This window comes from Stenella coeruleoalba, assembly GCF_951394435.1.
Source record: "Stenella coeruleoalba genome assembly, chromosome: 9".
In the NCBI taxonomy this organism is placed as follows: domain Eukaryota; kingdom Metazoa; phylum Chordata; class Mammalia; order Artiodactyla; family Delphinidae; genus Stenella; species Stenella coeruleoalba.
In genome coordinates, this window is record NC_137155.1 from 99722231 (window position 1) to 99742112 (window position 19882).

General features: G+C 56.1%; 1 protein-coding gene and 1 pseudogene across 3 annotated transcripts in view; one reads left to right on the forward strand and one right to left on the reverse strand.

Moving 5' to 3' along the window:
* Window positions 1-19882, reverse strand: part of PRKAG2 (protein kinase AMP-activated non-catalytic subunit gamma 2) — a 276927-nt gene that overhangs the window by 180302 nt on the left and 76743 nt on the right. For both annotated transcript variants that reach the window (XM_079932036.1, XM_079932035.1), the window contains exons 2-3: window positions 17743-17814; window positions 11821-12100 (exon numbers count right to left, since the gene is read on the reverse strand). In XM_079932036.1, the coding sequence (XP_079788162.1) occupies window positions 11821-12100; window positions 17743-17814 (352 nt within the window). The remainder of the gene's footprint in view (window positions 1-11820; window positions 12101-17742; window positions 17815-19882) is intronic.
* On the forward strand, window positions 4497-6207 carry LOC307191651 (taste receptor type 2 member 143-like; annotated as a pseudogene). The gene has a single exon. The product of its transcript is annotated as a taste receptor type 2 member 143-like (transcript).

Here is a 19882-nt window from a genome sequence, read left to right on the forward strand (position 1 = left end):
CCCGCCTCTGCCGGGATGGGCCCACTTCTGCCACAGTGAGGAACGAGCCTTGGGTCCTCCGTGGTGGGACCTCAACAGGGACAGTGCTCGCGGCACAGCCCCCACGCGGAAGGCAGCAGGCCCGGCCGCCTTCCCTACGAGGCCCAGATCCGGCTGCTCACCTCCTGCACCTGCACCACCTCGGCTTTCTCTGCCTCTTGCCTCCAGCCCTCAGCTGCCGACGAAAGACCTCTGATCTGCCCGGAACCGTCTTAGGCAGGAGCCCTGAACTCTCACTGCCTTTGGTGGGAACCGCATCACGTGGTCCCAGAGCAGCCTCAGGGAGGGGCTGGGAGAGGCAGGGAGCCCAGGCTGTGGACGAGCTCGGAGATCCCGCCACACGCTTCTTGCTTCCTTCCCTTCTGCCCAAACGCTGTGAAAGAAGGCCAGTCTCTCTGACTCCCGCCCGGCCTCCCACTCAGGCCTCAGCCCCTAACACGGCTTCTTTCCCTTCCCGGCTACCCGACCTGCTCTCTCGAAAATCACCAGTGATTTCGAGGTCAAATGTCGAGGAACTGGCAGCAGCTGGACGGCCTCACAGCCGGCCTTCTCTCCCCATCTGGGAAGAGTGGGGGGCATCGGAGCCACACGGCACCCTCCCTCACTGACCGTACTCTTGCGATGCAGGACAGATCACAGGCCAAGCTTGCTCCGTGGATCTCAGCCTCCCATCTGTTAAACGGCATCACTTTCCCATGGAAGGTCCCTGTACCGGTTTCCTGCTGCCTGTACCAGGGCACCACAAACCAGGTACATCAAAAACGGGTTCCCTCACGGTCTGAAATCGAGGTGTTAGCAGGGCCGTGCCCCCTCCTTGCCTCTTCCTGCTTCTGGTGGCTGCTGGCAACCCTTGGGTCGCAGACCCATCACTCCGGTCTCTACCTCTGTCGTCACGTGATGCTCTCCCTGTGTGTCTCTGTGTTCCCATCACCATCTTCTCATAAAGCACCAGTCATAATGGGTTAGGCGCCCACCCTACTCTAGTGTGACTTTATCTTAACTAATGACACCATCGATGAGTTCATTTTCAGATAAGGTCACAATCAGAGATGCTGGGGGGTAGGACTTCAACATATCTTTGTTGAGGGGACACAATTAAACCCATAACAGTTATTAGAAGGATTAAATGAAACTTGTGTGTCTTTAAAATCCACCTAACGTTGTCTGAAATCAGTTCTTTGTCTTGCTTAGTTCCCCCAACAAGCCCTGGCCTGATAACTTGCCTTGAATTCCTACATGACCCCTGCATTCCTGACCCGCTAACTTGAAGCTGACTACGACCTTGTGGGCTGGGATCAGGTGCCTTCCTAACATTGGAGGACGATTCTTTCCATAATGGTCTGAGTGTCTGATGCGTGCAGAGCCTACGGGCAGCCAATGCACCTGCAGGAACCGTACCGAACGGCAATTTCACACTCAACTTCATCTCCTTCTGTGACGCCACGTGAGTAGCAGTACGACGGCAAACCCAAACGGAGCACCCAGCCTACACCAACATCTTCTGGAAAGAAGAGAGATTCTGTCATCACCTCTCATACAAGCTCAGCGGAGGGTGGGGAAGCGGCGGGCTGAACCCCGGAAGGCTTTGTTCTCGAATATCACTCATGCAAACAACAGCATGTGTCAAAATCCATCTCCTTTTTCTGGGGGTGGGAAGGAGCTCGCAGGAAAGCTCTCGTCAACAGCAGACCTTCTGGAGGAAGTGATGGTGGGTGGGACACTGGGAGGGGGGAGGGGGGAAGTGAGGCCCACACGAAACACACTTTCCAGAAAACCGTCTCCTCCTCCCAGTGTCAGGAATTTTCACCCTTTGGGTGGTTTGCATTTGATTCTCTTCTAAGCCAGGTCTCTGCGGGTTGTCTGAGGGCAGCGTCCGAGCAGCTGCAGCCCAGATGCTCGCTAACCCCCACCTGTAGCATCCCAGGACCAGGAGCGCAGCCGAGCCTCTGCTGGACACAGACTCTGAGATGAAACAGTCACAGGGGAAGGAGAGGGCCCAGGATTTCCCTGAGAACCTCAGGCTGACCAGAGAGCCGGTGGACTGGCTTAGAATAGCCAGCGTTTGGCCAGTGGTGCCCCAGGGCGGCCGGGCCTGTTAGAGAGATGGAAAAGCTCCTGCATTGGGTGGGTGAGAGCCACGGCCAGAGACCTCCTGCCCCTCCTGAGACGTCCAGCAAGACGGTTACCCTGAAAGGTAACCCACAGGACAAGGTGCCTCTAGTGCTGAAGCCGGGACCTCCCTCTGTCCCCAGGGGTCTGGTGATGGGCCTTATTTTGAGTATCATCAGGTTAGACAGCCACAGAGGAGAAGGGACAGACCTGCGTGGGCACTGACGCCTCAGTGTGTTCTGCAAGTCAGGGGTCAACGGAGCCACACTGGGATGGGCAGGGTGTCCTGCAGTCCTCTGTGGCCTGACTCTAACCACTGGGACGCAGAGGGAGAAAAAGAGGAAGAGGATCTAAGTTGAAAACATATTCTCTATTAAAGTGTTTCGCCCTCCACACTACACTAGGAGTCGAAGCAGAAAAACCACTAAGTGTCTCCAAACCTCACCGTGTGGTTGGCGAGGCCCCGTCGGAAGGACACTGCTTCGGACCGAGGGCAGAGGGAGGTGAGTGAGCTACTGCGGCCCAAACGGTGAGCTGAGCTGAAGGTGGAGCCCCGATCGGCCTTGGGCACCGTGGTTAAGTCTGTGCCACATCTCCGCCCAGTCTCACGGTTGTGCATTTCTACCAACGCGGCTTCATCCTCAACTTCTGACCCCAAACATGACTGGCCCAAAGAGATCTCTTTACAAAGAGAAAATCTGACTTCCAAAGACCAAACCTGCCCGTCACCAAGAGTATTAGAGAATAGATATGGCTGTGAAGGCAGTTCTCAAAGAAGACTTTCAAAACTAAGAGACATTAGTGTTCCTCATCGCGGAAGGAAGAATAAACGGTCCAGAGTTTGCACAGAGATGAGCTTCCTCCCCGTCTTGCCATGCCCGAGGGGCCCAGATTAGGGGGGTCGGGCCCGGTCGTCTTTCGCATCAGCCGTACCCCAGCCCCACTGCACGAATCGCCGCCTGACTGCCTTGTCACGCTTCCAGCGCGCTTCCCGGAAGGAAGCCGCACCCCTGCACCTGCGGCTCGTGCGTCCTCGGAGCCCGAGTCACCAGGCTCTCTGATACTCCGCTGCACAGCTAGAAAAGCTTCTTTGGGACTAAGCCAAAACCAGGTCTTCGCTTCCGAGGGTAACGTAAACGCTCCCGAGACAAACATCTCCCTTTGAACAAGATGTGTACCTCTCTGTCCTCCCGAGAGTCTGAACAGCAGCCTGGGAGAGAAAACCGTGACCCTCCCCCGCCCCCCCCGCCCCGGAAGAAGACGGAAATTCTACAAACGTCCGGGAAGCTGAAATCTGGGATAAAATGACTAACCTTGAAGGGTTCATCGGGTGAGAGAACTGACGTGTTCTCAATTCCCTGTCGAGCAAGGCTGTACACAGACCCTGTGAACCCTGCCCCGTTCCAGAAGCAGATTCAGGGAAGTCCAAGTTATGTTCTTGAAATGCACAGGATGCCTCATTCCACAGAGGAAGTAAGGCGCTTTACAAGGAGACACAGGGCACACCTGGACGCTCTAGGGTAGCAGCAAGCAGAACTGACACCCTGACAGGCCGCCCCTCCGCCACGGGGCACGCAACCTGGGGAGGAGGGTCTCACGTGTACAGACCCCCTGAAACCATCCACCTGGCTGGGCCCACACCCGTGGCCACCCCGTGGCTCCCCTGGCTGCGGCTGGAGGATGATCTGAGCGCTCCCAGGCATTCCTGTGCTGAGTTTATTCCAGGAGACAGCAGGCCCTGCGCCAGCGGAGGCCGGGAGGAAGGTCCCGGGGACCCTGAGCTCAGGGGAGGCCCTCCCGCCTGTGTCCGTGGCTGCTAGAAGGCACTGGGAAAGCACGGACTCCCTGGAAGCACCAAGCAGGACAAGTGCTTGTCTGTCCAGGTACAGGGCTTGTAGGGGCCTGGGCGGGAGGATGGAAGGGGGAATCAGACAGGCCTGTCGGGAGCCACATGGGGTCTGATGCTAACCTTCTCGGGGGGGAAAGGATGAGGCCTGGTGGTGGGCGGATGTCCATGAAAACTAGGAGCAGCTGGAGGGCTGCACGCAGCAGGAATCGGGTGTGAGGTGCAGGCGCCCTCTCGTGTGAAGGTCGGGGGGGGGGAAACCTCTGCTGGCGGAGCCCCCGACTTTGGCTGGGGAAGGAGCTTTCGTGCCTTTGGTTTTTCTCCTGAGCTTTGCTGCATTGATCCGGCCTGCAGGGATGGGCAATGCCTTGTATTCGGAGCTGGAGGAAGCCTTGCACAGTAGGGCACCGTAGGTAAAAGCGGACACCACGTGGGTTCAAATCCTGGTTCTGCCACTTAGCGGTGCGGCCTTTGCCCAGTGACTTAGCCCCTCTGGGCCTCAGTTTCTGCTCTGATGAAAATGGTCAAAATCTGACGTCATGGAGTTTTTATGCAGATTAAAATAACCATCGATGTTAACACATCAGGGAAACTCCTGTTTTAAGTACAGACTCCTGGAACTCCAGTACGGAGCTCGCCAGTTTAGGCGGCAGGTAACAGGGGGCCTTTTCTTAGTGCTTCCAAGACTTACGCACACAAATGACTTCCCACTCCACCCACTCGGCAGGTGGGTCGCAAAGGAAACGGAATAAACTATTAAGCCGGGACATGAGGGGCCAGGGAAGGTTTGTGGTTACAGGAGGGAAACGAGGTGAAGGACATCTCTTAAGGAAAAGTTAGGAAAGAAGTAGTATGGTGAGAAATAAAGGGCAAAATACGGGTATTTTCAATCACCCCTGGAGCCTCTCTTCTGTTACCATTTCCCTACATCCGGCTCTGATAGAGAGCAGGCAAATACAGGTTATGCAAACAGAGGCAGGGTATCATTGAGCTGGGAGGGATTTGCGCGCCCAGAGAACTGACAAGGATCCTCCTTTCAAATCCTGGAGGACCGGCAGGGGTGGGAGTGGGGAGGTGGTGGGATGGTGGTGTTTGCTGGTAGCTACGCTTTTGCATGAGTCCAAGGAGAGCCTCTGGGCCTGTAGTCTCAACAGAGCGGCTCATCCAGAGAGGCTGTGCTTCCCCGTGGGTGCGTCCCGGCACCCGGAGTAGAAGTCTCCCTGGAGAAAGCGTCCCCCTCACCCACGTGGACCTGCACGGTCACCTTTCTCCTGGAGTCGGTGGCTGCCAGGCTGCAGAACGGCCTCACAGTCGTCGTGCTGAGCCGGACTGGGACGCTGGACGCTGCCGGACGCTGTGCGCAGGCGACGTGATTGTGGCCCGCCTGGCCGTCTCCCAGTTCTGTCTGCAAGGGATGGCCCTCCAGCGCAACCTCCTGGCTTCCTTTGGTTTTGGTTCCCAATTTTATTTCAGCATCTCCTGGAGCTTCATCAACACTCTCACCTTCTGGCCGACCAGCTGGCTTGCTGTCTTCTACCGTGTGAAGGTAGCATCCTTCTCTCACCCCATCTTCTTCTGGCTGAAGTGCAGGATTTCTCAGTCAGTGCCCGGGCTGCTGCTGGGCTCCCTGATCCTGTCTGGTCTGACATCATCAGCAGCCACCGGGAAGTCAATTCTTGTGCAGATGGTTGCCACCCAGGGTTCCCATGGCAACGACACCCTCACGCAATTATCATGCGGTCAGTTCCATTCCTCCTGTTCCTGGTGTCCACCCTCTCGCTCGTGTTCTCGCTGCACCGGCACTTGGGGCAGATGAGGGACCACAGATCCGGCCCGAGTGATCCCAGCACCCGGGCTCACACCGTGGCCCGGAAGTCACTTGCCTTCTTTTTCATCCTATTTCCTGTGCCTGAGAATTGTCCTTGTGAACATCCCAACCCTCCGGAAGCACCGGCACTGGGAAGCGGTGACCTACGCCGGCATCTGTCTGCACGCCAGCATCTTGGTGCACAGCAGCCCCAAGCCGAGAAGGGCCCCAAAGAAGAGGCTTCGGCGAGCCCTGGGCAAGGAGCAGTTTGTATTGAGTTACCGGTATCAATGACCTCTATCACTGGACAAGCCCACGGGTGGCAAGAATGCACAAGGTTTGGGGCTCTGTCCTTCTCTCTCTTCATTTCCTGGTTTTTTGCCTACCCTTCGTACGCCCCCATTAATTCTTTTTCCATCCCTCTCTGTTTCTGCCAACCGTTCCAGTGGTCCTGGTCTCTGGTCTGCGTCCCAAGCCACCTTGGACTAGGATGGTGGCCGCATTTCCTCACAGGCCTTTCTCACTGTCTACACAAGCAGCCCTAATAATATTCTCCCAGCTTCATTTTGGTCCGTTCTCCCTTTACAGAGACCTGTAATGGTTGTCGGCCGTCTCTGTGGTCAACCTAAAGTTTTGTTTCTTTTTAAATGGTGACGTAGGTTGTCCTCATACCATCACCCCACCATCAACTGGCCTCCTCGTCCCTGCTGCGCTCTCAGAGCCCAGTCTCTCTACTTCAGCTCAGGAAAGCTTCTTTCTGTCTCCCCGCATGCTCTTCCCTGCAGCCTGTGGTCTTTTGGCCCATCTGGAACTTCCTTCTGTCCTCTCTCTGCCGTTCTTTGCCGTCCCCTTCTTTTGCGCCCTGCTTAAGACCAATTCCACCCGTGGAGCCTTTTCAGTTTGGTCCCATGAGAGTCTGAGGGCGTATAGGAGTTTTGTGCCGTGACAGGTCCTGTCCTCGATTCTGTGTGTTTGCTGTATGTTGCGTTAAAAGGAATTGTCTGACGTGGAAATGCTTTTAGGTACTGGCCAACAGAAGATGGAGAAAGCAAAAAAAGTAAATTTGCTACAGTTCTCAATTTTGAGAATCTTGCTTTTCCTGTCCGCTCGCCCAGGAAGTGGACCCTGCGTGCGGACACCTAGAGATTGGTCTCCAGGGTAACCTGGGATACAGGTTAGTTAGCAACCCAGAGTGTGTGCAAAAGGGTCCACTGGATGTGGAAAGAGAAGTGTGGCAACTTTAATTTCTCTTTATTTTGATCTCTTCCTTTAAATTAATTTTTTGGGGTGTTTTATGATGTACATAATGTATTCGTAGAGTATTACAAGCACGTAAGTAAAATAAAGGAACGTGCATACGGCAGAGAAAAACAATGCTCGCGTTCGATGCACTTCGAACGTGCATAGCAGACACTGATTATTATCAATGATTAGGGAGCAGAGCTTAGTAACGTGAACTTCAGTCCTTCTTGAGGTCCTGCCTTGCTGACTACGCAAGATTGTTTTTGCTTTTAAAAAGACTTTCATCTTATTATTTGCAGTTCAAGAACATACTGACGTGCACTTCCCTTTCCTCATCTACAAAGGCAAAGTCATCCTCAATCAAGTTGTAAAAAATCTTGTGGAGATAAGATTTGCTGTTTTCTGGAAGCTTCTACTGCCACATGGTCACGTAAGACTTCTTGGGAACTAGACAAGGCGTAAACATGTTCTACTCTGTGGGTCACGTGGTCTCGGATAGCTCAACAGCTCAAGTCTGCTGCTACGTGTGAAAACAGCCGCAGGGGAAAGAAACAAGGGCGTGACTGTGTCTCAGTGATTCATGGACACAAATTAATAAAGGATTCAGGCTGGATTTTGTCCCAGGCTGGAGGATGCCGACCACTGTATCAGACGAGGAGGCTGTATAGAAGGTTATTGCTTTGATTGGGGTGGCCGACCCTGATCCCCTAAGGGAATAGGTTTGCTACTAACAGCGGGCCTGGGAGGAGTGTGACGGACACCCCAGAGTCCCCAAGACGTGTCTTGAATCAACACGCCACTGGGCCCGGAGACCAGAGGAAGGCTACAGCCACTCCATACAAGCAGCCCCTCCAAGAGGTAGGGTCCTTCTAGAACAGAGGGCTGGTTTTCCTCCCTGGGCACAGAGCCCCAGCCAGCCTAGGTACTCGCTGGTCCTGGGACCAGACATAGCATCTGGAACTGTAGCCTCCATCCGTATTACCTCTCTTGTTCTTGAAGTGTCTGAAGACTGAATCATCTCCCTTTCCTTTATTCCCCTTTGAAAATGACTGTGCTCAGAATTTCTGTCTTCCCTCTTTCTTTCCCCTCATACTAGAAGGCAGTGTTTACCAAGCTTGAGTGTCACCCGAGGGGTTGGCTGCAGGCGGAACTGATGATAGAACTGACATAGATTCTATGTCATCGTGTAGGCTGAAAGGCACCGGATAGAAGGACACGGTGCAGACAGTACTGGAGGAGGCATGGGAATTTCATTACTTGAAGATGGAGGACTCCGTCCGTCACGCTGACATCCTTCGTGGTGACGCCTGGACATGATGCTGGGGAAGCAGCAAGGCCTCTAACCCCTGTGTGTAGGGTGACTGGACCGAGTTCAACGAGGGAATCCTCGTAAAAGTGGGAGGCTGTGTGTGCACACACGCTGGGCGGTGGACGAGGAGGGTGTCACGGGCGCCTGCAGAGCTGCCAACTGCGCCTCTTCTCCAGGAACGTCTGCTCGCTTCCCGGGTGGGTTCTTGGTTACTTTGCTTTTGCCGCGTGATCCTGCCTCCCAGCCCCCCAGTAACCAACTGGTTCAGAGATCCCAACTGGGCTAATCAGAGATCCCATAATGAGGAGGCTGGAAAGGTAACTGGAGAGACACGAACACCAGGAATTCTCTGGATGTCCATGAATTCTTGCTGCCAAGCGCCCCAGAACCAGCCTGGCTCCTTCCCTTTCTGAGTCCTGAGCGTTCAGCTCTTCTTTGAATTCTGTAAATACACCCAAATCCTTCCAATAAATTGTCTTCCTTGTTTTAAAAAAAAGGGGGGGGGGGAAGTAAAAGGATGGGGACCAAAAATGGATTCAGAAACCAGGCTAGAAATGTATCCCTTAATGCCCCTCATACACATTTGGTTCTAAGATTTCCAGCAGGCAACGCAGACAGGGAAAATTGGGTCGTTACGTGATCGGTGTCCATCATAGACAAAAACAATCGAGTTGCTCAGAAGCACAGCTATTCTTGGTACCGAGACAGGAAATTTCTCCCAGGGGGCTCGTGTGACAAATGGCGTCTTCACGACACCTTTCCAACGGACACGGCGGGTTTCACAGGCAGCTGCTTACCCAGACCCTCCATACAGGCCGCTGACGTTACCCTCAAGCTCGATCTTGTGAAATCAGTTCTGGGGCAGTGGGAGCAATATGTAGCCTGGGCACGTTGACCCGGGCGTAGATTCAGGCAGGAAAAGCAGATAGACTGTATGCCCTCCACGCCAGCCTCACAGCACGCCCAGTGAAAAAATCAGGTGGCGGCTAGGACCTGAGGGGAGAACCCCGTGGAGTAGAGCACACGCGCCGCCTGGACACAGACTCAGACCTTCCTGCTTCATCAGCGGGCTGGGCAGGGTTGGTTTCCCACGTCCTCGGGGAAGGTCAAGGACCTGGGCTCGGTGATTCAAGGGCAACAGCACGGGCTACTGTCCTGGGTCCAGGACACCCGCTCCCAGACAGCTTCTCTGAAGAAGCCGAGCCCCCGCCCTGACCTAATCAACGCGTCTTTACAAGAAGCTCAGTCACTCCGCTGGTCTTCTTGAGCCCCGCCTACAGCTACCCAGCCAGACAGCAGAGAAGCCTTAACTAGCCACACTTGCTGCACAGCACCTAACAAGACACACCTCTGCAGCTGGGCGCTTTCCAGCACACTGAATGGCCTTTAAAAACACTGACCGGAAAAGGGCAGCACGGACTCCTGCTTCCCGGGAAGCTGAACATCTGGCCCATCTTCAGGACCCAGCATCCCACCTGCTGGCTCCCCCAGACCTCCCAGACCCCATATGTTGGCTGCCCCTTTCTGCCTTCAGGAATGACCCTGGTCCTGGGACTTCCCTGCTGGTCCAGTGGTTAAGACTCTGCGCTTCCACTGCAGGGTGCATGGGTTCCATCCCTGGTCAGGGAACTAAGATCCCGCATGCCGCGCAGCACAGCCAAAAAACCACCAAGAGATGACCCTGGTCTTAACAGAATGACCACCCTACACCCACAAGTCCTGCGCCTCCCCAGCCAGGGACATGAATTGCAGATCTTGGCTTTCAATGTAACCTGGGTCCCCCCCAAAATTCATGTCCTTCCAGGAACCACAGAAAGCGAACTTATTTGGAAATAGGGTCATTGCAGATGTAATTAGTTAGGAGGAGGTCATCCTGAAGTAGCGTGGCCCTCAATCCAAAATGACCGTTGTCCTTAGAAGAGGAGACGCAGAAGCACAAAGACACAGACACAGACAGACACACGGCGGGAGAGGGCCATGTGACAGCGACGGTGACGCAGAGGCTGGCGTCCTGCTTCCACAGGCCAAGGAGCACCCGGGACCGCCAGCAACGCCAGGAGCTAAGAGAAAGGCCTGGAACAGATGCTCCCCTAGACCCTTCGGGGGGACCATGGCCCTGCTGACGTCTTGATTTTGGTTTCTGGCCTCTGGAACTGAGAGAATAAATTTCTGTTGTTCAAGCCACCCAGTTTGGGGTACTTTGTAATGGCTGCCCCAGGAAGTTCATACAACCTAGTTCTGTTGTAAGCAACCCAGGCACAATGCCACCTGTGGGGAAACAGGACACCTGGTGAAGGTCTGGTCTGACATCCCCTCCCCTCTGAGAGGTGGTGTGTGATGGCATATTTGAGAATTGCAGGGTCCCTGTCCAGGAAACTGGGGATGCTCTCTAGGGTGTTGGGATGTCAGTGCTAGGACACACCTCCCTATCTGGCTTCATATCTAAGTTCCTAACTGCACGTCACCCGTACTGTCTGCGTGAGGGCCACCTTGTCCTGTGACATTTGTACACTTACACATGAGTTCAGTCATCATGGCGATGCCTTTAGGGGTGCTAGGAACGATACCCCAAACCACCGAAAAAAATGAAAGAAGAAAGCTTCCCACACTTTCCTTACAAGTCACGGAGACTGAAACTGCACTCCGGCTGGCCTTGCAGATAGAGTAATAGCTCCAGCCCACAGGTCCTGCAAATACAACCCGGAAAGAAAGGAGGCGCGATGCCCAAGGGCAAGCGTGTTTTCCAAATCATTGTATTCTTGATAGGAACTTCCTATGTCCTCAGAAAGAGTTGCAAAGAGGAGGGAGATGCACTAAGACACGGGAAAGGTGAAAATAAACTCCATCTACTTTATGGTTTCCCTGGTATATTTCTAGATACGATCAACGGTGCTCAGTGGAGAATGTTTTATCCTTAGATCACAAACACTCGTGAGCCTAAAGAACTCTCTCTGAAACACACATCTGCTTCCCCTGTTTCTGTAGCAAATCAACCCCACCTACCCAGGGCCTGAGACAGAAAAGGTCAGCACGTGCTAGAAACAGGTTCACTCAAATCGCCCAAACGCCAAGCCGTAAGCCCTGGGGGCCGCACACGGCAGATCAGAGAAAGCGCTGGGCCGTCCGGCCCCAGGTGTGGGCCGCTGCTGATTCCCAGAGAAGGCTGGAGGCTAGCGTTCCACGTGGCTGTCCTCACAGCCATACTGTGAGTATCAGGGTATTTACATTAACCCCACAAGCCACGCCATACTGGGTGGATTAGTGCAGGGATAGAGCGACAGGTGGAGACACGTTGCGCTGGAGATAAATCTTTTCCTGGGGGACAGACCAGACGCACACACTCAGCACCATCAGTAACAGCCGCCCGGCCAGCTCTGGTGTCCCTGCAGGTGGCCCCGCGGCCACGCGGCTGTGAGCAGCCCCCTGGCAGCCCTGCACCCACCTGAACAACAGTCATCAGTGCCTTACTTTTTCTGGAGCGGGAGAAGAACCGGATGCCCCCGGGCGAGGTAGACGGGTTGGAGTTGGGGGAAGATTCTTTGGACGAGGAACGGAAGATTCCGCTGAAGCTCATGCGGCGGGGCGAGCGCGGCGGGGACTCCTGGTAGGAGAACGGGAACACGGTTTTGGGGGAGCCGGGGCTGGTCTTGGGCCTCACGGGAGCAGACACGGGGCTGGAGGGCCGGTGCTGGGGGCCTCTGGAGAAGAAGCCTTTGGAGGGGCTGCCTGAGCCGAAGGGGCTGTCCACCTGCAGACAGACAAGACAGACAGACGGACGGGTGAGGTCACTCAGAGCCTGTCCCCCATGATCCAGCTGCTGCCACGACACCTGGACCGAGAAACAGCCCCACGCTCTTCCCCAGACAGAGGCGGCCCAGGGGAAGGACTGGACCCCGGGACGACCCACCCACAGGCCGGGCCGCAGCATCCAGGAGCCCACTGGCCTCGACCCGGTTCTCTGGAAGGGTCTTCTGGAGGTGGGGGAGGACAGCCATGCAGCCGAGAAGGCTCGAAACACGGCACCTGCCCCCTGCGTCCTATTTGCGGCCCCGTCTCCTGGCCTTCACTCCTGAAGACCTCGTGCCTGTCCTGCTCGAAGTCTGACTACAGATCTGATCTCTCTGATCTGAAAGACAGTGGGCCCAGGGCTCTATCCTGAGGGCGTGGGAAGTGATGAGGTTTTCACCTCCAAGCAGCTTCGGCGCTGGAGTAACGGGGGTTGCAGGCAGAGGCCGGGAAGAAAGCGAACAAGGCTGCAAAGCTCTGAGGCTCACTTCGGCGACGGCTTGGAACCGTAGTGATGGTTTCAAAACTCACTGGACTCCGTATTTAAGCCAAGGCTCACAGACTCAGGGACTTTCGAACGTGTCCTGCTGGCGGGTGTAGCAGTTGGCGCTCCCACCTGAGTGCCTGGGCCTGACCCGCTCGCCTCTGGGCCACCCTGGAGGTTACGTAGACTCCCTAAGCCTCCGTCTCCTCCTGCGTGAAATGAGGGGCCGTACCTACCCCTCAGGGCTGTCTGAAGGGGCATCGGGCAGACCTGACGCACAGGAACTGTACTCTGTACATGACCTGCTGCCGTCCCGCGGGTAAGCCTGCAACACAGGAGCCAGAAGGGCCTCGGGGCCCACCCAGCTCTGCAGCAGAAAAGGAAAAAACGACGTGTCCCCTGGGCTCTGGGGCAAGCATGAGGCCTGGCAGGGGTCGTGCAGCACACTGAGACCCTGGGCTCCGCACGGCAGGTGACGACCGGTGCACTGCGCACAGGGCAGAGGCAGGCTCCGTGCCTCTATCCACTGGGGTGCCTGCCTGGACCCGGGTCCCCTGTGAGCTCTTCCACCACTAGAGGGAGCCCCCGAGCTGGGCTTGAGGTCCCTTAAAGGAAGTGATGCCCTGTGGGGACCCTCAACCGCACGCCCCCTTCTCCCTGAGACCCTCCACCCTGCGTTAAAGGACCAGTGTGGCCATGGCGGGGAGGGGTGCAGAGGCTGGCCCCGTGCCGGTCCCCTTGCCGAGTGGGAATCTGAGGCAGAGGCCGAGCTTCCCCAGAGCCATATAACTCAGGCTCCCCTCCTTATGGAGAAGTTCAGGGTTTTCTTTTGCTAACCATTTGGTGTGAATAGCGTTTAGATTCTCTGCCTCTAGAGTACTGGGTTCAGCCACTACCAACCGGCCTATGGGACTCAGGCTTCCTGGGGCTTTTCTGCATCCTAAGAGTAATGAATACAGAGCTTTTGGAGCGGTGGGAGGCGTGTGCCTGTGGACGTGGGGGTGGGGCGTAGGGCCAGCAGGCCCAGGGGTGGAGGAAGACCCCACGGCAGGGTGGTACGTGTCAGGGTTCGGGACAAAGATACAGGAGTCTGAATCCCAGCTCAGTTTCCAGCAGTGACAAGTGACCTACGTGTCAGTGTTCTCATGTATCCAATGGGGACACTAGGCCGACTCGCAGGGTCGTCAAGATGACAGGATATACACAAGGGAAGCACTTGCCACACAGGTACACAGCAGGTGTACACAGCAGGTACGTGTACACGATGGTACACAGCAGGTACGTCTGGGAGGTCAGCCCTCACTGTCACGAATTCGCTACAAAGAGACCCTTGGTAGACGTGGAGAGTCGGGGAGGCTGGGCTGATTTACGGAAAGACTCCACATGGGGTGAGAACCTGACCCTCCTTTGAGGGGGAACCACAGAGCTCTTCAGCACGGGGGCCGGGGGGACACGGTCATTTAGGGCAGACGTTCTAGTGGCCTGTCACCATCACCCTCTGGGTGCCGCTGAGCCCGGAGCTCAGAGAGGGCACTGGCTGGAGGCTGAGGGAAGGCCCCAAAGCTGGTAAGTGGTGGGCGGGACCTCAGGCCCACGGCCTTGACCCTCACACCATTCACCTCCCGAGAAAAGCAGAAACGGCCACGTGAAACGGAAGAGGAGTCAAGGTCAAGCTTGAAGGCAGAGGGAGGGAGTCACAGTAGGAGGCCAGCCCCGCTGCTGCCCCATCCCCTCCACACTGCACAGTGAGCTCTGCCTAGGGAGGAGGGATTGCGGAGCAAAGCTGACGCTCACTGCACGCAGGGAACAAGATGTGGGCAAGAATGGGGTCCCCGCGAGACCCTGGAGAACAGCAGGCAAGACAGGGCTGCTCTGAGAGTGGCCCAGACGGGGAGAGATTTTAGAGGGAGACACTGCCCATCATGGGGCCCTGAAGCAGGGAAGGCGCTGAAAGCCGACGGGCTGTGGACAGGCCGATGGGCAGAGGTGTCCCAGGGTCGGGGGGAGAGAGGAGCTGGAGCCGGGAGGACAGACAGACAGCCACTCACTTGGGCCACCGCGGACGGGCCAGCGGGGCAGGTTGAGGCAAATGGCAGTCTCGAAGGGCCTGGGTGCTGGTTTGAACCGTACCTGGCGGGCAAGGGGAGCCCTAGGATTCTCCGACTAGGACTGATTCCAATTCCGGGCTCAGAATTGCAGGCCTAAAGGGCCAGGCACTCAGCCATCGGGCTTCAGGAGGGGGGTCCAGAAAGCAGGCCCTCCCCACACGGCCAGACAGTGGTGGCTGTGGCCCATCCCGGCCTTGTCCCCCGTGTCTCCCGCCCTGACCCTGGCGAGGGGGCGGTGGCGCTGAGCCCCCGGGTCTGCTTCCTGTAGGTTGGGAGGGGTGGCGTGGGTATCGGCATGATTGCAGCCACTGGGGACAGAGCCCATGCCTCTTAGCAAGCTGCAGTAAACTGACACCTTGCTAAACGTAAGGGCACGCCTCCCAAGGCGTGAACGTGAACGAAGGGCCCAGAGCCTCCCGAGCGCCTGCCGGCTCTGCAGAGCTACGCGGCGGGCTCTCAGGCCTCCGCGAGCAGAACTTCCAGGTCCACCTCTGTCTGCCACCGCAGGGAGGGCCGCGGGGGCCAGGGCCAGGCCACCCGGTGCTTGGTCTCAGCCCAGAGGATGCAGGAAAGCGAAGAGGAGGGTTGCACATGTGAAGGTGAGCGAGGGGTCCGCGGGGCTGGCCTCGACGGTGACTGACAGCTGGGCACAGGGCACCCCTTGGGAGCCTGAGGGAAATGGGTGTGGGCGAAGGGGTTAAAGGTGAAGGGCGCCAGGAAAGGGGGGCCGAGTTGGACAAAACCTCGAGGTGAGGGTCTGTGGAGCCCGACTCAGGCTGGGGAGGTGTGGAGGCTGTGCCTGGGATGCAGGACACGGCCAGTGCCCTCGGGGCCAGTGCGCTAATGGTGCGCGGCTCCGCTCTGAGTCCCTGTGTGCTCCAGACGGAAAGGGGCTGGCGTTCTCAGCAGAGGGAATGGAGGAACAGTGCACACGGCCAGCAGTGGACGAGAGGCCCCGAGCCACGTCTAAGGCCTGGCCAGATGCCACGTTCCCGACGGCTCAGGTAAACGGGTCGTGGGTGCACCCCTTCACGGTGCTCCGAAGTGGGGGGTGTCCTGAGGCCACGCCTGCGTTCCCAGACTGTCCCTGAGCACGTGTCCCGGGCCAGTCACTGCTCTACGTCTGCTCCATCGACGAGCTCACTGAATCCTCATAAGGAAAGGTGAGCACCGCCACGAGCCCGGGTTTGCCGATGGGGAGACAGGTTCACAGAGAATATTTTGTCCCGGGTCACACAGAAGGGAAGCTGCCAGGAAACATGAACAAAGGAGCCGGGCTCCCTATCCCAGGATCAAGGGACACAGACAGGAAAACCTGTGGGCATCTGGGCATTCCACAGACTGCCCCAGACCAGGCCATGCTGGCTGACCCAGAGTGACCACAGTGGTGTTGAATGACCCCAGGGACGCTGATGGCACTGACCTACCTCCCAATACTGGCCCGGGAGCTGCACACAGAGCTGTGCAGAGTCAAGGTGACCATGAAGCTCTTGTACCGAGATGTGTTATGTAACAAAGAGTTGCCACCTCTGGGAACAGGGGAGCCAGGAGAGGGGACAGGTGGGAAGACCAGGCAGCTCCCATATCAACCGATGCTTGGGAACGCAGGGTTGGCATCGTTGTTGGTTTTTTTTCGACTGCGCTGCATGGCCTGTGGGATCTTAGTTCCCCGACCAGGGATCGAATCCGTGCCCTCAGCAGTGAAAGCGCGGAGTCCTAACCACCGGACTGCCAGGGAAGTCCCAGGGTTGGCATCCTTGAGTCCAGAACACCCATAAAGGGGAGCTCAGCTGTGGCCCCTGCACTGAACTCTGAGTGTACCTAGATGGGAGAGGAGGCCGCCAGGTGTCCAGTCCACATTCAGCTTGGCAGTCCCTGAGGATTTTCAGTCCCCTTAGGAGACGGGGGTCTCAGTCACAGGGTACAAAGATGCAGAGATGATCCAGAAAGGGCAGAAAGCCTCCTGTCCGGCCGAGGACACGTCCCTGCATGGCCTGCGCCACTGGCCCCAGTTCAGGGTGTCCAGACGCAGCGCAACGCACACTGGGCTGAGCGCCAAGAAACCCAGACTGAAGCCGGCTCAGTTATTAAGCAGCCCTGTGACTGTGGGAAAGTCTTTCCACCATCCTGAAGTCCAGTTCCTTCATTTAAAACCCAAGTGTAGGTGCTGCATGGGACCCCAGGACCTTTGCACAATCTAGGAAGGAAGTCCCAATAATGATGGAGATTCCCATTTCCCATCAGCCCGGTGGGATGAGGGACGTGGAGCCTCCAGGGCCAAAGAATTCAGCCTGGCTCTTGTCTCTGCTCTCAGACACTGCCCACGGCAGCCCCTCCCGAAGCCTCGGCCCAGCAGCCGCCCCAGCCGTCTGCCGCACACTCACCCTGACCGCGGGCCACCTGGACCTCCCTTTGCTTGCCATGGCCAACCCACCCACCCTGGGATGCGCACTCCTCGGCTGCCTGCCCTCCACGGCTCCAGCTTCCTCTGGAGGAAAAACTGACCAGGGGGAGAGGGGAGAATGTGGGTTAAAGAGACGAAAGGGAAAGGGGGAAAGAGGACGAAAGGGAGAGAAACGGGCAGGAGAAGGGGCTCCCGTCTGCGGGGGAGACAGTTGGTCTCCACATCCCGATTTCACTAACGCTTTCAACCTCCTCTCTTCGCTAATCAGCTCCGCGGGCGCTCAGGGTGCTAAGCTCACTGTCCATCTTCGGCATCACCTCTGCCCTCTTTGGGGAGTCCCGGGGCCGCGGACGAGCCCAGAGGGAAGAGGAGAGAAGAGAAAGGAGTGAAGCCTGGCAGGTGTGAGGCAGGTGTGAGGCAGCAGCCAGGTGCACGGGTGGGAGCGCAGGTCAGAGCATAGGTGGGAGCACAGGTGGACACGTAGGTGGGAGCACAGGTGGATGTACAGGTGAGAGCACGGGTGGATGTGTCTTGGGCTCGCGCTGAGGGAGTTCTGCCTCAGTGGCACCTCAGGTGAGCCGTGAGAAGCTGTGAGGAAGGTGGCTTACCTTACGAGAAGGATGCTTTTCTGAACTCTCCAGGTCTCCATCCAGGAGCGGCATGGCAAAGGAACTCAGGTCCTAGGATGGAAAGAGAGCACGTGGTCAATGACCTGGACCCTCAGGTGCCCATCTGGCCTCGTCCAGGGCCGCTCCTGGCTCTCCGTGTGTATCACCACCCCCTCCCTGAGACCTCCTCGAATGTCAAGCCCCAGGGAGGACGCGGAGGGCCAACAAGGTGAAAGGAGGGGTGGAGATGTGCTGGCCCCCCTCGGAGATCCTGACCCACCTCCAGCTTCCCTTCCCGTCCCCCCAGGGGAAGGAGCAGGAAGAAGAGGCTGGGACCGCAGGGCAGAAGGAAGACAGCAAGGGAGGAAAAGCAGAAAACGGGGAGGGCAGAGCCCACCGCAGCGCTCAGGACTTCATTTCATGACGCGAATGTGGCCCAAGAAGTGTGTCCTCCTGGAAAGATGGCAGGGCCGCATGGGAGGGCTGGCCGCTGGGGCAAAGCGGTCAGAAAGGCCTGATGACATCGTGGCCCAGAGAGATGGCCATGGGGGGAGCAGCTCGCCAAAGACTCGTGGTGTCTAAAATGAAGTCATCACGTCACCCTCACCCTGCTCCCCTTTCCTCCTGTGTCTTGCCCGGTGGACACCTCCATGCCTGGGCAGGAACCGCACCTGGGCAGTCCTCCACCGGGAGAAGCTGCCTGCATCCCTAACCTTTTGGTTTTTTTCTTTTTTCCTTTTTTATTGTGGTAAAATACATGTACACAAGATTTACCATCTTAACCATTTTAAGTGTACAGTTCAGTGCAGTTAAGCACGTTCACCCTGTTGGGCAACTAACCTCCAGGGCCCTTCCCTTTGCAAACTGAAACTCCATATGCATTTGACAACCACCCCCCAGCCCCCTGCCCCAGCCCCTGGCACCCCTGCCCCCATTCTACTTTCTGTCTCTACGAACGTGACAACTCTAGGGACCTCATGTAAGTGGCATCGTACAGTATTTGTCTTTCTGTGACGGGCTTATTTCACTTAGCATAATGTCCTCAGGTTCATCCGTGTTGTAGCGTGTAACAGGATTTCCTTCCTTTTAAAGGCTGAATAATGTTCCATCGTATGGATAGACCACATTTTGTTTATCTGTTCCTCCATCATGGGACACAGGGCGCTTCCACACCCTTTGGCTACTGGGAATAATGCTGCTATGAACACAGGTGTTACGGATTGAACTGCGTACCCCTCAGAACTCATAGGTTTGAAGTTCCCACCCCCATTACCTCAGAATGTGACTGTATTTCACGGCTGAGGGCACGGGTTCAATCCCTGGTTGGGGAACTAAGATCCCACAAGCCAGGCAGCGCAGCCGAAAAAAAACCAACAGCGATGCCAACCCCGCGTTCCCAGATAGAGAGGGTCTTTGAAGAGGTAATTACGTTAAAATGAGGTCATACGGATGGGCTCTCTAATAAGACTTCAATCCAGCAGCACTAGTGTCCTTATAAGAAGAGGAGATCAGGAAACAGACACAGAAGGAAGACACATGAAGACACAGAGAGAAGATGGCCATCTATGAGCCAAAGAAGGAGTTTCTCAGAAGAAACTCACCCTGCCGACACCCTGACCTTGGACTTCTAGCCTCTACAATTGTGAGAAAATAAACTGCTGTTGTTTAAGCCACCCAGTCTGTGATACTTTGTTATGGCAGCCCTAGCAAACTAATACAGTGGGTGTACAAACATCTCTGCGACCCTGCTTTCATTTCTTTTGGGTATATACCCAGATGTGGAATTGCTGGATCACATAGTAATTTATTTTTAATACTTTTGAGGAACCCCCATACTTTTTCCGTAGCAGCTGCACCATTTTACATTCCCACCAGTGGTACACAAGGGTGCCAATTTCATCCTCACCAACACTTGTTATTATTTTATTTTAGTTTTTGTTTTTTATGGTGACCATCCTAACAGGTATGAGGCAGTATCTCACTGTGGTTTTGATTTGCATTTCCCCAATGATTAATACTGTTGAGCACCTTTTCTTGTGCTTGTTGGCCATCTGTATATCTTTTCTAGAAAAATGTCTCTTCAAGAAGCCCTTTGACTATTTTTTCACCAGCTTGTTTGCTGCTGAGTTGGTAGGAGTTC